We start from the raw sequence: 21,639 nt of genomic DNA, 5'->3' as shown, positions 1-21,639 counted from the left end.
ATTCAATTTAAAACTGTTACTTAGTAATACTGTTTTTACTTTGGAAATGGATGTGGCTTATCTTGAACTGAATAATTACATTTTCCTCTAAGACAAATTCTTAGAACTTGAGTTACTTTTATACAAGTATACACTTGTACTGTGAATGTCTGCAAGAATACATCAACATTACACACATACACACACACACTTGTTTCTTGTGTATTGGCTCTAAAATTCAAACATTCAGAATAACAAGATATTCAAGTTGCAACAAACCAAAATATTTAGTTATTGTTTTAGAGGTTATTGTTTTACATAAAGGAATAACATAGATAACAAAATTTTGATTTATAACATACCTAATAGTGCTAACCTCATTAAAACATACATGATAATGCTAACTTTATTGCAACATATCAACAGTAAAAGTGGTCTAATTAAATTTCTAATGCAATACAGTAACACTTGTAGAAAATAATTTAAAAATGGAGCTCATCATAATAGGGTTAAAAAATAAAACTCTTATAGCTCCAAACTTATTCTTTTGCTTCTACAGTATTCGACTAATTTCCAAGAAAAAGTAACCTTTAACAAACTAGTTAACTTATATTCAAAAGTATGAAACCATGAAAACTAAAAATAACCAACTGATACAATCACTTCATTATTAATTATTCAAGTAATATCTTACTCATAAAACCACAGCTATCAAAATTTTGGTATCCTTTTGCACTATTGAAATCAATTTGAAAAGCCATGCTGAACACTACAAATGGATGAAATAAAATTAAGAACTTAGAATCTTAAGTTACCTAACCTTTATGTTTTAATCTGTAAACAAAATACAGTTGTACACTTCAGGCATTAGACAGCATACTTAAGTATACTCTTGACTCAAAAATAAAGGTATGTTACAATGTTAATATTCAATCTTCAATTTAATAGCAAATTAATTTTAAACTACAAATAAAAATGAAATCTCATATGCCACATTAAGTACACCCTGCAAGTTTAAAAAATTGCTTAATGCATTCTATACTATTTCATACTAGTCATTTCAACCTTTCACAAAATATTTACCTGACAGTATAGTAATTCTGCATATAACACAAAACTACACAAACCAATTTTGTTCATATTTCTATTTCAAAGAATAAAGGAATAATCAATTATTGATTAAACACTGGAAAATCTTTACCTCACCTGGACACTAACATGTACTTGGTCATGTTGTCCTACTGAATATTTAACAACATGCACTTTATAATTTATAAAGTCTATAAGATATAATAAGAATATATGCCTCATAATGCAAGATTTCAAAATCTGTTATACTTATTAACAGTATAACAGTATAAAAGCTTCCAATGTTTGTGGAGCTTTACAACCTACAAACATGCTTTAAAAAAAAAGGTCATTTTTTGCATCTTGGTATAAAACACTAATACATTACATGCTTGTTACCAGACAAAAATAAATAACCTAGGATATCACAGTAATTAAAATGTATAAGGTTTAAATGACAAGTTGTAACCTACTCCAAAATATAGCTTATACTTTTAAAACAATTACATTAGAATAAAACAGTTTCACTTTTTATTAAATAGCTTAAAAACTTTATAGTACTTTATAAAGCAAAAAATTGTTTATATTTAAGGGCAATGCGAAAGTTAAAAGTATTCCCCCAAACTCCATACTTGACTTTCTTGGACCACTGGAAGAGTCACAATCAACTAAAACCCTAGATGTACTCATTTCACATACTCCAAATTGAACAGACATGCAAAAAGTAAACTGTATAATTTAAAAATACAGCATTACTCCCTCTATATTCCATCAACTTTGTCTTACCTTAAAGAGAGAAAAAAAACAAGTTTACCATCTCCACATTTTCTAATTCCAGTTATGTACTTTGTGGGGTAAATTCATCCTACTTTAGTAGGCTTTCATGATTGCCCAAATATAATATGAAAATGAACTACAAAAAATTTAAACCTAGAAATGGGCTATAGCTTCTAGGATATACATTATGTTTGTTTAGTTGCAAATATAATGTTGCCATAATTGGGATGTTATTAACAAGTTCCATAAATATATTATAACTACAAAAAAAGGACTTAGAAATTATTAGAATATGTAACTTCAAAATCTGAAAGACAACAGCACTACTTGTTTATCTGTTGCACATTCAGTGTGCAACACAAAATAAAGTGTACAAAGCCTTGTCATAAAAATGTAACATGAATTAGCTCTCTTACAAGAAGCTCGATCAATGCAGCTGAGTTCAGGACCATAAACTGACCTTCAGAGTTTCCACACTACAACTTCTAATAGATTTTGTGTCTTCACAAAATTTTAATCTTCACAGGTATCTTGCACACAAAAGTTAGGAATTTTTAATGAAGTATTTTTCTCTACAGATTTCTCCACGATCATAACGAATAAAAGTGTTGATTGCTCCAAGAATAATGTGATTTTCATGTTAATACCAAAACATACTTTTCTTCTTTTGAAGACTGTCAAATTTCACTTGTGTACTCTTGTAAAACCTGATAAATAATATTCAAACTTTTTTTCATGTAAACTTTTATATACACATTTTTATTTTCTGTACCTTACATGAGGTTGGTCAATTTGACTGACTTCATAACCACCATAAATAAAAAGTATGAAATAAAGCTAAATTACCCCTTTCTAACTTTTGACCAGCTAGTATTTAGGTTAATTTCATAGTGTTCACATTTTCCCTATTAAATGCTAAAAAAGTTTCTAATTTTTATTTTCCCTTTTCTTATTTTCATCTTTTGAAGCTCTACTCAAATAAGTGGTTGAGTCTAACAACGGAAAATGCATATTTTTTCTTTATCTTCATAGGCCTTAAGAATTTGGCCAGCAGTGTATATCTGTTTCTACTTAAATTTTACTGTCCTTTGAACTGTGTTTAACTAATAATCCCACCAGACAAGTTGCAAATCACTCAAACAATTGTAACTTGCACTACCCTGTTGAATTGCATAATCCATGAACTACTCTTTAAGTTGCTTACAAATGTACCCCAAGTAACATTTTCATATTTTAGTTACTTATATGATAATAACTGAAGAACAGACAGGAAAAAACAATGAATATAATGGTTATCTGGACAATTCTCTTTGCAGAATGCAATGTAATATATCATTTGATAGATTAAAACCTCGGCTTTCTTATGGTTATATATAATATAGTGTTAAGTATCAGCGAGAACTATTGGCAATTTCTAAAAAAAAATGTGACCTGTGGGAATGACAGTGGGTCCAATTTTCTAGAATATTGCTCCAGATAAGACTGAAGGATATAAAATTTGTGCTTTGCCTGAGTAATTATATTATCATGAGTAATTTACATTGAATTTCATACTTCTCAGAGAGGTGGTAAATAAACTAAGAAGATAATACCTAAAGAGCAAATGTCACAATTCTCATATTAGGGTAGATTAAAGTTTGAATGTAACTAAAACATTATGACACATGCAATGACCTGAATGTGGCAAAAGGTTTAATAACAAGTTGAATTTATTTTAAAACAAAAATAATGATGATAATATGTGTATTGAAACTTCCTTAGTGGTATGGAATACAAGCAATTTTATCTATCATAGCTCCAAAATCTGTGCTGTTGTTACTGAAAAAAAGACTCACCTTCAATTGATTGAGATGCAATCACTAGCCTCCACATGTGAAGAATTGACAAACCTTCATTTTTCTCCAACACAACCAAATAAAATGGTTCCTCAAACACTGAGCTGTGTTGCAAGTCAACAACAGCTTGAAGACCAGGCTCAACAAGTCCCATGACCTTTCCTTTACTTTCACTGCTGTGTTTGGACACAGATTTATCTCCTGTGATTAATTGTTCTTGAAATACATGTAGCAACTGTGTGTTTTTCCAATCCTGTCAAATATTCGATGCATTATTGTTAACAGTCAATCTTTACAACTTTCATAGTAAAAAAAAACTATAAATATTGAATTTTATTTTTCATGTCATTGTAAAATTTTAAAGTGAAACTGATTACAAAAACTAAATAGTCTACCTTTAAATGTATTAAGAATTTGTTTACAGAGTTAACAATTTTGTTGTACTAGATATTTAACAATACTATTAAATTCCAAGTAAATATAGATTTTCAGACAGATTTTAAATCCACAGCACCTAAATTTGTTGCTTTAATCTTTCTTTTTATATCATACAAGCCAAATTTAAGAAAATTAAAAAAAAACATAAGTGTAAAAATGACCTAAGCTACAAGAGGACTGAGACATTCATGGATGCTTAGAAACAGCTGCTTCTCTTCACCCCAACTCATAAGATTAATGAAATTTACACAAGAAACTATGGTCTTGTAGCACAGTGAAGTATTTGGAGTAACATACTGGGAACAGGATAGGTTGATTCTACTCAAATGGAGAAAACCCCATTAGGAGGTTTAACTATACTGCTTTTAAACTGTGTAGTCAGAGGCTATGAGAATGATCAGGGGCAACGTGACCAAATATTCATATTATTATACAAAACTGTGAACAACCTTCCACACTACAATACATACAAGAAAAATGAAAAACATCCAAACTAAGCACTGATTTTCTTTATTCAATTCTTTGTTAGCATTTTACTCTATTTTTGTATATATTTACCATAGTATTTATTTGTCACAAGTGTTTTGGATTACTTTTACATTTGTTCAATTATAGGCTCTCTTTTGTTCAGCTGTACAGGCAAAATAGTAACCAAATATTACCCCTTCATGAGATTAAAAAAAAAAAAATCTAAACTACAGCTCATATCAAAAGATAAGTGAGAAAGAAACAAACATGTTAATTTTTCTCCAAATATAATAAGAGCACAAAGGTAACATTAATCCTGTTATATACTCATCATAAAATATAGAGCTTACATAGGTGGCATCAGATATAGCATCCAGTTCAATGATGCATCCTGGTCGGGAAGTTGATTGCAAGCTGATGATCTTGAAAGTTTCTTGCAGGCAATGTTGTCTATATCCTAAGTCTGAAGAGGTGCTGCTAGACATACTGAAATACTAAAACACAAGAACTTTATCCATTTGTAATCCCTAACAATTTTAAATGTATTGATCTTTACAAACATCTTTTATATTTTCTAAAATAACAAGACAAACAAAAACTTGGTGCTATTTATAAATTTAATTTAGCTGTCTCTTTTAGCTTTTACTTACACATCTTTCCATCACATTTATGTCACTTCGGTTACATGTTTAACTGACCAAGACAGCTATTCAACATAATCTGTCTTTCTTACATGTTTTCATTTTGCACACAACTTTAAATTCTACAATTTGGTCTTTTTACTCTTAAAATAACAAATATTCATCCTGTTAACTCTCTCCCATGGACTGATCTAATAATTATTTTGTGCTCATTATAGTTTTTATTCTACAACTTTTAAATTAATAAGTGTATCTTCAAGAAATATTTCATATTATCACTAAACATTACAAAGCTTTTGTATGCAAAATATCAGATTTTTTTTAAAAATTAACTTTTAATATTTCTCACAAAACGTTTTTCTCATGCCTTTACTCTTTTTGAATGTTGACTATCCAACATGCAAAGTAATTTTAAGATTAAAAATATTTTCGTGCATCAGAAAATTTTCAAATTTCCTATGTGAAGTCTTTGTAAATGTCATATAATTATCAAATGTTTCTCTTAGAAAAAGACTATTGTATTTGCTATTTTCAAACTATATCTCTGAACATATGGGATCAATTTGACCAACCTTGTAACTACCATAAAATTAGGAAATAAATTATGCTTCTTTGTTCTAGAATGACTACAAATTATAACATGAAGAAATAAATGTTTTGTCCAAATAGTTTATATTTTATAGCAGTATACACCTATATAATTTTTTTTATTATGTTGACCTTATAGCTGTGCCTGGCTAAACAGTTACAGAAATTGCAATGACTCAGCACACATCCACTCATGTCAATGTATCCAGTAACACAAAATTGATTTTTTTAGTCTTTACACAATGACCTGTATTGATTGTGGTTTAGTGGAGTAGTATTTTTCAAAATACACTCACATCCCAGTTATAAACACATTATATATGTATATTTTTTAGTATTTACAAATAAATTCTTAAACATACTTTAAAACATACAATAAATAATGAAGTACAGGAAACAATTATCTTTTAGTTAAAAGCTTTTTACTCATTGTTAGCTCACCATGTTAGCAAACCCTTATCAAATTTCACACAGAGAATGTGAAATGAATTTTTCTTTATGTTTTACATACAAGTTTTAAAATAACCAAAATTCATAAATTACTATATCAATTCCACTATAATTTATCAAGCTTAGTACTATTAAGCTGTATTTGGATATAAAAAAAAATATTAAATTTCAAGCTCAGTAATATCTTATCTTACTGGAATCTACCATGAAAAGGAAGTGTTTGCCATTTAAGTACTTCACAGAGGCCGAGAAAACCACTAGGGGATATTCTGAGCTTTTGGTTAATTACACACACACACACACACACACATCATTGGGTGAAGTAGGTGTATATAAACAAGTATTTTCAGAAACTGCAAAGGTGGACAGAGTCACTTTAGTTGATTCAATAAATCTATTAACATCTAAGAAACTAGGAAAGATAGGAGGTCTTTATTTTACATTCTAGCTTGTCAATGTTAATTTAAGTAATTTATAAAGAAATTTAAAATTTTTCAATCTAAACTTCTAAGTTACATAATATAGTGATATTCTGATATCTTATTTACAGATTTTTTTCTTTTCTGTCATAAAGTCTGTTTTTGAATTTCAAGCAAAGTTGCATGAGGGATATTTGCACTAGCTGTCCCTAATTTAGTAGGATAAGACTAGAAGGAAGGCAGCTAGTTATCACTGCCGACTGCAAACTCTTGGGCTACTCTTTTACCAAGAAATAGTGGAATTGACCCTGTAACTGAAAGGGTAAGCATGTTTGTTATGATGGGGATTTGAACCTTAGACCCTCAGGTTGTAAGTCACAATAATAAATGCTCACAAAGGCTTTGATTGTCCAAATAATTAGAAATGCATAAATAGATAATGACTAGCCCTAATGTAAAATTTAAACCTAATATCTTTTTGATTTACTGAGATATTACTAAATTTGTTCAAAACCCACATGAAATTCACTTTCCATATGCTCTATATTTTAAAAAATGTCTATTATTTTCTCTCACATCATTATTGGACAAGTTTATAACAAGCAGAAAAAGAATACATAATCTAAACTATTATCCTTTTTTTTTAGTGATTAAAGTTGATAGTTTTGAAGGATAGTTTGATGTATTTGCACACAAGATGTTGTCCTAAGAATACTTTTTTCCTTTATTTGTAGGTTGGTTAGAAAGCTACCAAAAATTACAGTAGTTTTAGACATTCTAGCTTACATCTGATGTTTTTTTGTTTTTTTTTTTAATTCTAAAGTGCATATTTGAAAGCTACAAAAATCATTTTTGGATAATAAACACAGCGAGGAAAAATAAAAACTTATTATACATCCAAGCGCAAAATATCTCAAGGCCAAAGTGCTAAATTCCTTCTTTAACAAGTACATTTATTTATTTGTTACATATATTGCTAACAAAAGTAGTTGTTAAAATGTAAAAGTTAGGAAATAGGAACAAAAAATAATGAAAGAGAAAAAATTTATTATGATCTCTCTTGGTTGAATTCACATAGGCTGCTTTCTAATAACTTGATAGATTATTTATTTTAAGCTCTCATTGGGCAATTTATTTCTTTGTTACACAAGTTACACAAGGTTGAAAGAACACTAAAATAAAAATTAAATGAAAGTAGTTGAGGAAAAATTAAGGATAAAGCTATTATGATAAACAGTGTGTTTGCTTTTGACGCTAAATGAGTTGCTTTACTCACTAATTATCCCTCATGTTGCTTACTAGAGAGGAATACCACCCACCACTAACTCCCGAACCACTTTTACCAGTAAAAAAGCAAACCATCACATTATAATGCTTCCAGAACTGAAAGGGCAAGCATGTAAGGTAATGAGATTTGTATTCATGACTAGCAAGTTGCCTTGAGCACCCTAACCATCAGGCAACAGCAAGCCCTAAATAATCATAACTGTCTGTTACAACTTGCAGTCATTTTAGAAAAATAAAAGGTACTTTTGATTTTATAACATATTTTCTAATTTTTATTCAATGCATGCTGATGATTTCATTACAGTTAGAATTAAGATACAGAAAATAACCAAAAATATAAAGTTTTACATTAAAATTTCAATATTCAGATTTTAGAGATTATCCAAACATGAAAATTGTACGATAAATTTATTCTTAGCAAGAAAGTAACTTCTGATTCAGACTTACTCAAAAGCTTCATAAATTCCTAGACAAATGTTTAGTAAAATTCTTTATTAAAAAATCTGGTTTTCTGTGTACAACCATGCTTGTACAACATACATAATATTTATTAAAGGTCTGACAACTTTTGTGAAAATACACTTACTACATTTAGGGCTACAATGTGTACAACTACACGGTAACATGGTGAATTACAGGGTTGTTTAAATTGAGTGCGTCTGTCTCAATATGGTTAAATGTTAATGAAGAATTTTGACCAAAATAAAACAAAAGCTTAATAATCAAAAAGAATTGTCACCAGACATGAATGTTTTTTGTTTTGTTTTTTTGTAAGTGTTAAGTTACACGATGGGTTATCTGTGCTCTGTCCACCTCTGCAAATTAAACTATTTTTGTGACATGTTTGAAGACTCACTGCCAATCAACCAAGAGACAAGTGTAATACCAACCACTAATTTCTTCAAGTATGTCTTATGTATTTTTTATGGTTCAATGAAAAATGTTAAAGATAGATTATGAATTCAGAACTAATGTTTATACTTTATCTGAGAAATAATGAGAGCTTGGGCATATGAATTATACTGACCCAATATTCTGATACAAACAGTAAAAAACAAAAAAGTTATCCAAGTTTTATTTTTGAAGAATAAGTTAGAAGATCTCAGAAGCAAAGTAAGCTTGCCACAAATATTGCATTTTTTGGGGTATATATAAACTGATATTCTCAAATGTTAAGTGTACAGAAACATTTACTTTGTTCAACAGCATATTAAACAGGTGAGCATAATGCATTATTTCAATGGTTAGTTAGAATGATGGGACATTTATTAATATGTTAATATTATTAATAAAAGGATTAAAGAAATAACTCAAATTACAGAGTCTCTCTGTTTCCTTTCTGCAGATGAAACTTCAGCCAAGAGAGTCCTCGCATCAATAACAGCTTGATAGATCCTAAGTTGCTGACCATCAGATGCCACAAAACATGCACTTGTAGAGTTTGAGATGCTCCCAAGAGTTGTACTGAAAAAAAAAAAATTAGTAGAATATTTCAGAAAAGAATTTGTTGTTAATTTATTTGTACTACCACAGTTATTAAAACTCGAAAAAAAATCTTTGTTATACAAGCAAAATAAATGTGCAGTACTAAGATAATAATTTTAATTACAAAACACAGAATCTATATTTGAAACCTATATTATCCGATATGAAATACATAACCTGTTAATTCTTTCAATAACTATAATTGAAAACACTAACCTAGGAAGTAATGTTGGGATCCATGTTACATTAGCAAAAGCAGTAGTTTCAAAAGAGTTTACTCGTGCTAGCTCTGTTACTCCACCTGACTTAGAAAGAGGTCCAACAGGGTCTACTTTCCATAGAATCAGTTCACTACAAAAACCAATTTGTGGCAAACCAGAAGAAGGATAAAAACCTGGTGAAGTGAAAGTCATGGGAGTGGAATGATTTCCTGACCCATTTCTTTCATGAAGATTGTGATGAGAAGTGGTCAACAGCAATGGCAAAACTGGATGACATGTGATATCATTAACACGGAAACGGTGACCACATATTCGTTTCCCGTGGCTAATACTCAAAACCTGGTGAAGATGGTAAAAATATCACAATATAAATATCAACTTTTTCTATTTTCTTATTAAATATCTCTATTAATAGTAACAGTTTGTCTCTTTGGAAACAATATTCTTCTGTTATAATAAATTGGAAAAACCATTTTATTTTTTCCAGCATTTAAATCAAACCTTTCATTTGGTGCCAAGTATTCTGAAACAGTAGATTACAGTTTTATTTAGATTTATTACAAAGCTGTTAAAAAGCTATACAGGTTTTTTATATTTTGGTGAAAAATAATTATGAATAAAGCATACCCGTTATCCATTTACAGGTTCCAGTTCAATAATAAATACTAAAGCTTAACTGTACTTTAACTGAACAATTTGTGAATTATGATAGTTATCTGTTTCAGCACAGATACAAGTTGTGCAAACTATATATTTGGTTTACAGCACTTGATACTGTAAAGCTACTAAAATTAGACCACGAATAGATCTAAAAAAAAAGACATTATTAAAAGAAATATCCAAACTGCAAAACTGTTAAACAGCTAGAAGCTAATTCAGAGCAATGTCTATCTGTAAAGCAAACTTGCTATAAATGAAACCCTTCAACAGTCCCAACCAAAATCAAACCAAAGCCACTGCAATAAAGTTGAGCACATCATCTGTTTTTGTGACCAAGATAAACATTTGAAGTGGATGTAGCTCAGGAACCAAGTTAATAAACTTTGAGAAACACCTCAAATTAAACAGCTGTTTTCATGAGAAGTATTAACAAAGACACTGGAATCATATAAATCTCATTTTACAACACACCTGTCAAGTTCCTGAGTACAACTCCAATCAGCTTTTACAACTGTTATCTGCTTAAATGTGTTCCTGTAAGCCAACATCTTGTAGAGGATCTGTGACATTTTTATCAAGATGTTTGATCCAGGATTAACCATACTGTCCTTTGTAGAAAGTATGTACAAATTGTTCATACTATCCTTTTTCTTAAGACACAAAATATTTATTTACTCACTAGTTTTAAGCCAAGGACTAAAAGTATCAGAGATACAACTTTATTTTAAAAACACATACATAGGCTTTTTACAACAGACATTGCAAGATGAATCAGTAATGCATAATTGTGGCCATCAGAATGAGAATGACTGAAGACAGAAGTAATAGTTCTAAGGGCAGCACAAGACCTGGAACATCTTTCTTATACAATTAATCTCAGAAGTCAGTATGTTAACTACAAGATATCAATATTACAATTTATTTTGTCTTTCCTGATCTTTAAATACATTAACACAAGTCACTTCATTCTACTGTAACATCTCTATATGTAGGTACATATGCATTTTGATTTAATTTTGTGAAGAAAAATAATATATAAAAATACAGTCACAAAATAATTATCCAACACTAAGGAACAAACCATAAGGTAGGTTATTATGTAACTTACATTGGTTTTGATGTACCAGCAAAAGCACAAATCACATTGCATTTGAGTATCTCATCTACTTGATTTAACCCCCATTTTGAAAAGACAAACAAGTGTGAGTGCTCAAGCTCACTACATCTCATATATTTATCATATTTTGATGTTGCAGAACTGAGAAGGTAATTTCTCACTTTTATTTTTTGAAAAGAAAAAAAAATATGTAAAAACCACAATAATTATAAAACTATACATCAATGGGGAAATAACAAAAATGTCCTTGAAGTTTGCATTCTAGCTCCAAAAATGGTGTTTAGACACAAATACCAAGAGGTTATGGTACTATTATACTAAACCCAACCCTTTTGCTTTTAGTACAGTTCTCATCCTCCACCTTAACTCTTTCAATAGAGTATACATCTTCATAAAATCTGACTGTATTACACTTAATATCATTAGTTTTTAACACATAAAAATCATATGTTTTATTGAAGTATTTCTAATAAAATAAAAAAAAAGATTTGTCCATAAACAGAGTATTTGTTTTAAATAGTCCATGTGCAGAATAATTTATGTTAAAATTAAAAATACCTTTCCTTAACTCAAAAATCTCAAACTACCTGTGTGCAACCCCTAAGATCTCCTAAATGCATTTCAAACACTTTTTTACAGTAAAACTTTATATTTATTATTCTATCTAACCTAATGCAAAACAGGGATAATAAATCTGACCAATCTCGTAATCACCAGAAAAATATACAGCTAGTACAAGCAGCTAGCATGTATGCTTTGTGAAACTTTATTTTATTATTTATTTTACTTAATCTAATCTTAATTAACCGAAAATATAACCTTATATTTACATTTTAGTAGCTTTTATAATTATACATGAAGAATAAACACAAAAAATGAGAGATAAAATATTTATCAAATCTGGTTTTCTGTTTCTGGGTGGTGAAGAGAGTTAATCCTAATTTTTTTTTTAATACTACTCATAATGTTGCACTTAATTTTGATTAAGTAATGCCTTAAACAATATGAACTAATAACATGCAAAAAATATACAAATTCCCTTACCTCTCAAACATTTTCTGGCTTTCTAGCTCTGATAACAGTCATTACAAATTCATACAAGCTAGTTGTTAAACTTATCCATGGGAGCTCTGTACCGAGTGAAACCGACACTTAATTGTTCAGAAAAATAACCTTGAGGTATACTATTTGCTATAGGTAATATATAATTAAATGTCAGAATGAATTATTAATGAAATATAAAAGGATGTGACAAGTGGGTGTGGCAAGAGGGGTATTATTTTCTTATTTTCTATTTGATAGCCCTGTAAACCAAACAAAGTTAAAGACCATAATAAGTGTGGTTTATCTGAGCAATGATGATTTTATACAGTAATTTGTTTAATTTCATACTTTAAGAGGGGGTGGATCAAACAGGGAGGATGACATGCCAAGAAAAAATGTGTCACGTCTCACAATAGTGGAAATTTGGGACTTTATAAATAATGCCTTGTAGAATTAAGAACTTAAAACTTATGTACTATTAAACTATGAATTTTATGCTATTCTAATTGGAGTAACAAACAAAAAAGTAGTTTAATAAAATTTTGAGTATAAGACACTAAAACTTTGTGTCATGCACAGTAAAATATACTAGGGTGGATAGGGTTAACATGCTACTATCTTAATATTTCCAGTAATACCATTTCAATAGTTCTTCATGGTTTTATGCAGGGAAGGTGGTAGAACAACATTAATCCACCTATACAAGAAATAAAAAAGCAAGCAATTCCATTTCTCCTTCCCACCAATAAACTACAGAACTTATATTTCAGTGTACATAATATAATTTCATTTACACCATTATTTGGAAACTTATTTCAATACTTTTTAAATTTATTATAAAATAATTAAAATATTTTAAGGTTTTATCATTAAAACCATTGAAAATAAATTTATGTAATAATACCTTTATATTAGATATTAAAAATTATATATAATTACAAATTTTACAATACCTAAGGAGTTGTGAATGTATAAAACTCTCTACAGAATGTATTGCAACATCACTATTTAGGAAAGAAAGTCAATTTATTTTTAATGTAAAATCATTCATCATGAAAAGTAATATTACTATAATGTTGTGTGAATATCATTTGGGCACATACCCATTTCACGTTCTTAAAATTAAAGATGCTAGATTTTTGCAGTTATCTATGTATCAACTATATTGAGCCTACCAAGCTGTTTATAAGTTACTTCTTCTGGCTACAAATGTTATCAAATGTGAAAGTGATGCCCTCCCATTCTTTAACTTTTTATCTAATAATATATATTTACTCCTTTCATAAAACAGAAAACTATTTATTAACATCTGGTATACGTAATATGCAATATGAAGAACAAGCTGGCAATCTTCTTCAAATTCACATGAATTTGCATAGATCTCAGAGTAAAATAATGTGGTGAATTATATTGAACTAGAATAATTCAGAATTCACCCATTTGTTTCAATGGCAATCAATTTTAGAAGCCATTAATACAGAAAAACATTACAAAAAGAGAATTTGTACATTCATAAATACAAAACTATATTATTATAGTAAAATGAAGATTATAAATGCAAACAAACGTGGCAGGGGTTTAGTTTAGAGAAATCAGAAGAATTCTCTTTCCAACTGGGGTGTTTAGGAACATTGTGGTTCCTCTTCATCCCCTTTCGTGGAAGGTTATTGAATTTAGCTTCTTTTTTTTTTATATAATTTTTTAAACTCTTTTTTTGGGTGAAGGAGTAAAGTTTAGTATTATTCATGAACGAGGCGCAGGTAGCACCGAAGAAAACGGCCACATCCTGTCCCGAAAGGCAGATGTCACGGCAAATGTGAACATAAATCTAAATGACCCGATTCAGGGCATGGCAATAGTTGCCTTGGCTGGGATCTAAAGATCCAATGCCTCAGTTTTTGCTGTGGGGGGAAACAGGAGTGCCCCAAGAAAAACCCACTTTCACAGGACAGGTGCCGAAAGTTTTACCTGTCCTGTGCCCAAGACCTAAAAAAGAAAATACATAGTATTAATGTGAGTTTTGTCCGTTAAATACTTTGTTGTGTGATTTGTGATTCTTGAAATATGCTGTAAGGTGAAATATATTTGGTTGGTGCACTAGTTAATTTGTGGAGTGATGCCGTTAGTTTGTTTCTGTTTTCTGCTTTTAAATAGTATTTGTGTGATATTTCCATTAGTCTATTTCTTAGTGTTGGTAAGCTGCTGATTTGATGTATATAACTTACTGGAGTGAATGATGGTAGACTGAATGCAGATCTTAGTATTTTATTTTGTTGAACTTGGATTTTCTGGAGTGTGTTATTTGACATATTATATGTGACTTGACATCCATACTCTATTAGTGGACAGATGTAAGCCTTGTATATTTGGATAATGGTGTTTGGTGAGCATTTCGAGTGTTTACTGGTTGGAGTCATAAAGTGTGAAATCCGTTTTCTAATTGATGAGTGTATATTGTTGACATGCTTTTTCCATGTTAGTTTTGTGTCGAAAGTGATGCCAAGGAATGTGATGTTTTTGCTCATGTTAATGGTCATATTTCTGAGTGATAATTTTATTTTTTCTAGATTTTTTCTTTGTTTTTTTTAATTTCCTGTAGAAGGTGATTGCTTGTGTTTTGGTTGGAGTTAAAACTACTCTCCACTTGTTACTTCATGTTGAGACGTTGTTCAGTGATTCTTGTACACGAGACATGGCCATCACTGGGTTTCTGGAGGTGCTCCAGATAGCGATGGCATCTGCATATTGTGAATTATGCATGTATGTTAGATTTGGGAAAGGTATGTCACTGACGAAAATAATATATAGTAGTGGAGAAAGGACTGATCCTTGGGGCACTTCTGCAGTTATATTGAATGATTTAGATATAGTTTTATTGACTTTTACTTTTGCCGTTCTATCTGTTAGGAAATTTGATACCCATTTAACTATTGTGGGGTTTATTTTTAGGTGATTTAGTTTGTATTTGATGGCATTGTGCCAAACGCTGTCAAATGCTTTTTTGACATCTAGGAATACACCAATGGTTACTTGGTTGTTTTTGAAAGCTTTATAGACTGATTCGGTGAGTTGTGTGAGGTTATCTGTTGTTTGCCTGTTTTTCCTGGAGGCATTTTGGGATTCTGGAAGGATATTATTTGTTTCACAAAAGTGGAAAAGATGGTTGGAGATAACCCTCTCCATCAGTTTGCCAAGGCAGCTTAACAAACTGATGGGATGGAAATTATCTGGATTAGTCCTGTTGGTTTGTTTCTTTGGAATCGTGGTTATGATGGCTTTTTTCCAAGTGTCAGGGTAATATCCTGTTGTTAGTGAAATATTCATGATGTTTGTGAGGTGTTGTAATAAGAGAGTAGAGCTTTTTTTCAGAATAATGTTTGGTATTTGGTCATGTCCGGGGGAAGTGTTTTTGGTTTGTATTTATGAAGTTGTTGACATGATGTTGGTGTTGTGTGTCAAAGTCGACTGAATTTAGGTTGCTGAAGAAGGATTTGTAGTAGTCAGCTAATAGGTCGGCTTTCTCTACGTCCATCCTTGTGGTTTTATTGTTGTGTGTGATATGTTGTAGCATATGATTTGAGTTTTTTTCTGAAGAAATACTCTTGAGTTTTTGGATTGGTTTTGATTTTTTCTAAGTTTTTACAGAAGTTTTGCCAATTAGTTTCTTTTGCTATTTTAATTTCTTGTTTAATTTTTGCATTTGTTCTGTTGATCTGTGTTTTGATAGATGGATCACGTGTAATATAGTGTGTTCGTCTTAACTGCCCGCGTTTGATTATCAGTGCATGAATTTCTGGTGTTAAAGTCCATTGATTATGTGATTGCTTTCTCCTTGTTTTAGGGATTGTGTTTTTTATGGCTTTATGTATGGCTTCTGTAACTTGATTTGTGTAATTGTCTAGTTCTGTTTTGTTGTTTGCATGTTCAATTGGGTGGGGTAGATATGAGTCTAGTGTAGTGTTGAAAGTGAGCCAATCTGTTTTGGTATAAAAGTATGCTGAGGGAGTCACGTACGCCACTGCAGGGTGGCGCGGGTGAATCATACAGGAAATGGGGAAGTGGTCACTTGTGATTTCATCATGTACTCTGAAGTTAGAGATTCTGTTTACTGTGTCCTTGGGTACTATGATGAAATCAAGTACGTCATATGAGCCGTTGGCGGCTGAAAAGTGTGTAGGTGTTTGGTCGTTTATTAGGTGTATTTTGTTACCAGAAAGAAAATTTTTATACACAACCCTCTGCGTGTGTTTCTGTTTCCCCTTAGTTCTGTGTGTGGAGAATTAAAGTCCACGATAATGATTATAATGTTACTATTGCTATAATTTAAGTAATATTAATTTAATAATTGCAATGGTAATTTTTTGTTTAGACAGTAATAAAAAAGGATGCACAAAAATTAGAGGAAAAGCTAAAAATCAAATAAAATGGGTGAATTTTATCATTTTTGTACAGATTTAGACAAGTTTTATATACTTGCCGATATTTATAATTATTTCTACACGAATATATATATATATATATATACATTTTTTAGAGGAAAATTAATACTGGTAAAATTCAGTAAATTAAGTTAAAATTGAAAGGAAGGACTATGTTATAAACATCAATACAAACCTCCAATTATATTAGTTTGCTGTGACCAAAAACAAGCAGAAACAAAACTAAATTAAAATAGAAATAAAAACACTGCATTAAAATATTAACAAAAACCATAGTTACATTTAAAAATAACAAACATTTAATTTCTCGTATTATAAAATTTAGGCTTAAAGTCAATTTGAATGGCATAATTAAAGAGTTACCAATTTGGAAATTATCATACACAGTAATTAATTTCAAACATGAAGTTTATAATTACTTGCAAATTTCTAAGATTACGCATGATACTGCAATTTCTCCTTTAAAATACTTAAAATCTATTGTCAGTTTTAAATATGAAATTCCAATTGTAACACTTAAATAATTAATTATAAATATTTGTAAATAACTTACAAATAATGTACATAATTTATCCTGTAATTTTTACTAAAACTCTTTAGTAGATTCTTTTCATATACATATTCCTGTAAATTTGAAAATGACAGAAGATAATTCTTCATGAAATATCATGTTAAAAGATGCTAAATGCAGAACAGCTGGTAAAATATAAAATGAGACATTTTAAGTTTTGTAAAGAAATTCATAAATTATTATGTTTTAAAACTTGATTATTCTATACATTTTCCAAATTGCTTTTAGAATGGAGGTATTGTGCAATTAATAAAATAAGAAACAAAATAGCTTTTATTAATTTAAATACATGTCCAATAGATTTAACATTTTCATCAACTGAAAACTAAAACCTGTGATATACAGGATAAATATATAAAGCTAACAGTAATGTTGGCTGGTGTAAACATTTTATGCACAAATTGTACTTGGTAAGAATTCCCACAAACTTTTATATTGCAAAATAAGTCTAAAAAGGATATTAGTAACAATTTATTGAGAGCACAAATATCTGATAAAATCCACATTTAGAAATAATATAACTGTATGCAATACCCAAATTACACAAGTCTCCCATAAAATATACTCTTCTCTCTTGTAGAGTAAAAACTATACTAAAACTGTGTATGGTTTTATTAAACATATTACTGTTGAAAATACAGCAAAAACAAATAATTCTTGAAAATTAAAAACAATCAACCTGTCTTAAAAATGCTAAAAAATATAAAAACATAAAATTTCATTACATTACTTACAAGTATAATGCTTAAAAAATTTTATATTGGTGATGTGATAATTTTGTTAATAAACCAATTTTTTGATGAGCCCGTAGAAGTAAAAGTCAAACTTTTACTACTATTAATATCAAAAACATTCTTTGCTTATATAATAATTACATTTATTTTGATAAACACAATCTTAAAGAAGTAGTGGGTATACTGCTGGGAACAAATTATTCAAGTTATGTTGCTAATTTACATCATTAATATTATAAAAATAAATCTAAGCACATTTGCAACTCAAAATTTACTTTCCTTGACAAAGATGTACTGATGATTTAATCAGTGTTAATAATCTGATAATTAATCATTACTTTAGTAGCATTTACCTTGCAGTTCTAAAAATTGAAAATACTTCCATATCATGAAGCATATTATTTAAATTTGGATATTAGGACAATTAAAACAAATGATTTCAATTTTTAAATATATGGACTTCCCTCACCAAATAATAATGTTTAAACACATGCTACACAGAATATTATACATTTACAGCTTTTTAACTACTGTAAAATTTGTAATAAAATACAAGTTTTAATATCTAATATAAATGTATTAGCACAAATTGATTTTCCATGGTTTAGGTGATAAAACTTTAATAAAACATTATTTTATGATAAATACAAAAATTTTTTTATACAAATTTCAAAATAATGACAAGGAAATTATACTATGTACAGTTGAATATAATATTTTTTTAATATAATTGGTGGGAATAAATATATTTAGAATTGCTTATTTGGACATTTTTATTTGTTATAAAAGTGTAATGTAGTTGTGTCACCTCCCCTATATAAAAACCTTTCTACTGTGTTTTTGTTTTTAAACTATCGAATAGATATTTCTGGAGAGGTAAAGAATAGAAGCTATACTAAAAGCAAAAGACTGAGTATGGCAGTTCAGTATAATAGTACCATAATGTTTTGGGGGCTGAAATGCCAACTTCAAGGAAAATATTGTCATCTCCTCCCTTTCATGTATAGTACTCTAATTATAGTTTTTCTTTCAAAAGGTTTTTTTTTTTTTTTCTATTTGTAACAATGAGTGATCACCTTTCCATTTCTGGCTGCAAACAGCAAAAGGTAATAAAGATGTGAGATGTTGCGAGCTTGAGCACCCACATCTGCTTTTTATTAAATTTTTTAACATGTAAGACCAGAAAAGTGAGGCTATACCATATAGATGGGGTACTCTCAACACAATTTTGGTCTTACTCTTACTGGCACCTCTAATAACCAGGGTCCAATGCACAATGATCAATCTCATTGTTTGTGCCCCTTTTGAATGTTTGTTTTGTGGCAGCATTTGTTTTCCTTCTCCACATAATTATATCTACCTGTATATAATGTAAGGTTTAGACATTTTGTGTAAAACTTGTGCTATCTTTCCTTTTAATGTATTCTGTAATGAAGATTTTGGAGCTTGTTTAAATATATAGTTACATACACAGTTTTCCAAACTCTCGTAATTGCACCTATTTAAGCAATACTTAATGAAATGCACTATAATAATTTGAAACTGAAAAATATCTACCAAATATGATCAAATTTATAGTATACAGAATATATTATACATAAAAAAGAAAATTCTGATGATCGATAATTATTTGTTTCGAAGGAAAGTAATAAAAAAAACCAAAACCTACCTGACTAAATGCAGTCTTTTCTCCAAAAATGAGATGCCACAGATTAAGGCTGCCATTGTTGTGTTTGGACAACATACATAAAGTAGGTGTAGGTGAGTGAAAAATGGAGTTTGAATGGTCTATGCCACATTTCTGCTCATCATCCATATTAATCTTGGAAGATGTTGCTGTTTTGTCTTGACTGGTTCTGAAAGAAGTTTCTTGGTAAGTATTACTGTTGGTTTCTCTACCATGAAAACTCTGCATAGTTACACGCAAGTCCAACCCAGCACGTGGAGAGTAAAGGATGAGGTGGTGGGACATGGTAGCTGCATCACCTAAGGGTATTGCATTAGGAATACGAGAAGAAAAACTAACCTGAGCCTGGCGAAATGATCCAGGACAATATTCATCAAGCCAATCAACTAACCTGTAAAAACAAAATACATTCACATTAAGCTTGTAAGGTGAAAGAAGTAAATGAAAACAAGTAGAAATTCAGATACTTCCAATGTTTCTTATATTTATGTTTCTGGTCTGTGTAGTAATTCAACAATTAACATGAGAAAAGGGAGAGAGAGGAATCTGTTTAAGCTGAGGAAATGAGTTTTCGCTATTTCCAACAAATACAATTAATTCTTACCACAAATGTAATCAGAAACATTTAACCACTTGAGGTCTTACCATAATTTTATTTATTTATGTCACAGAGTTTATGGCAAAATGTTAGAGGCAACATAAATAAAATGTTATATAAAGTTTTAAAAATTACCAAATTTTGTACTAAACTAAATGAACAGGTAAGAATATAAAATTAATAAATATCTGAATTAATAACCTACAATCTGTAAATAGAAATTTTATGCTGTTATAAAGTTAAAGCTATTAACTTCTTGGAAATTGTCAGTTAGTAATACTATCACACTGAAACAAATAGATAAATAAGACTACAGCTATGTTAAAGCTAGCAGTCACCTTACTAGCCAGACTATTAAAACTGCTATCTTACTGAACATAGTTTGTAATGTACCACTATAATATTATACAATTTACAACAGTTCTTCCTACTAGTAAATTATAAGGAATTAAAACAGCTACAAGGCTTCTTACCAGACTAGAAAACTTCCATCTACAGGGTGGATGCTAAAAAGTAAGTCAGGTCCTTTACGCCATTTGCACAACAAAGACTCAATCTTTCTGTCTAATGCATTACTTAAGGGAAACTATGAAAGGTATGACAAAGAAAATATCATGGTAAAATTAAAGATTCATTGCAGAAGAAAACATTTTTACACATGGCATTTTTTTTCCATTCTATTCTATATGGCATGGACTATTCAATAAATGTTTGTTAAATTAAGTTTACAAGAGTGGAGTCACATAAGCCATTCTAAATTAACAATTTTAAATTATACATATCTAACACTGCATGTTGGCAACTGTATACGAAAAGTAATATTAATAAACTATAAACTTTTTATAATTAAGTATTCAACTAAGATTTTACACTGTCTCAGAAAAATTGTTCTATGAAGGCCACCAGAGTAATTGAGATTATTAATTTAAAAATTTCTTTTGCAAAAAAACAAAAACGGATACTCTCTCGCAAAATAAACCAACTATGCTGAATCCACTAAAAATAATTAATGAATTTTTAATACCTATTATAAAATGAACAAATGATTTATTCTCATGGAAACTGAAACTCGTGTTCAACAAAAGATAACACAAATATACACACAAAAATACAAAGCAAAAAATCAAGATAAA

At 29.7% G+C, this 21,639-nt stretch overlaps 1 protein-coding gene across 7 annotated transcripts in view; it reads right to left on the bottom strand.

Moving 5' to 3' along the window:
- The window catches only part of LOC143257006 (dmX-like protein 2), a 202,811-nt gene that overhangs the window by 140,398 nt on the left and 40,774 nt on the right, over nucleotides 1-21,639 (bottom strand). For all 7 annotated transcript variants that reach the window (XR_013031661.1, XR_013031660.1, XM_076515072.1 and 4 more), the window contains exons 13-18: nucleotides 20,980-21,092; nucleotides 19,891-20,299; nucleotides 9,652-9,995; nucleotides 9,270-9,414; nucleotides 4,916-5,059; nucleotides 3,660-3,912 (exon numbers count right to left, since the gene is read on the bottom strand). Coding sequence is in view for 5 of the 7 variants with exons in the window: in XM_076515072.1 (XP_076371187.1) it covers nucleotides 3,660-3,912; nucleotides 4,916-5,059; nucleotides 9,270-9,414; nucleotides 9,652-9,995; nucleotides 19,891-20,299; nucleotides 20,980-21,092 (1,408 nt within the window). In the remaining 2 variants the exon portion in view is untranslated. The remainder of the gene's footprint in view (nucleotides 1-3,659; nucleotides 3,913-4,915; nucleotides 5,060-9,269; nucleotides 9,415-9,651; nucleotides 9,996-19,890; nucleotides 20,300-20,979; nucleotides 21,093-21,639) is intronic.

This window comes from Tachypleus tridentatus, chromosome 1 (assembly GCF_004210375.1).
Source record: "Tachypleus tridentatus isolate NWPU-2018 chromosome 1, ASM421037v1, whole genome shotgun sequence".
In the NCBI taxonomy this organism is placed as follows: domain Eukaryota; kingdom Metazoa; phylum Arthropoda; class Merostomata; order Xiphosura; family Limulidae; genus Tachypleus; species Tachypleus tridentatus.
Note: the sequence above shows the minus strand (reverse complement) of the source record. Positions and strands in the feature narration are given on the sequence as shown.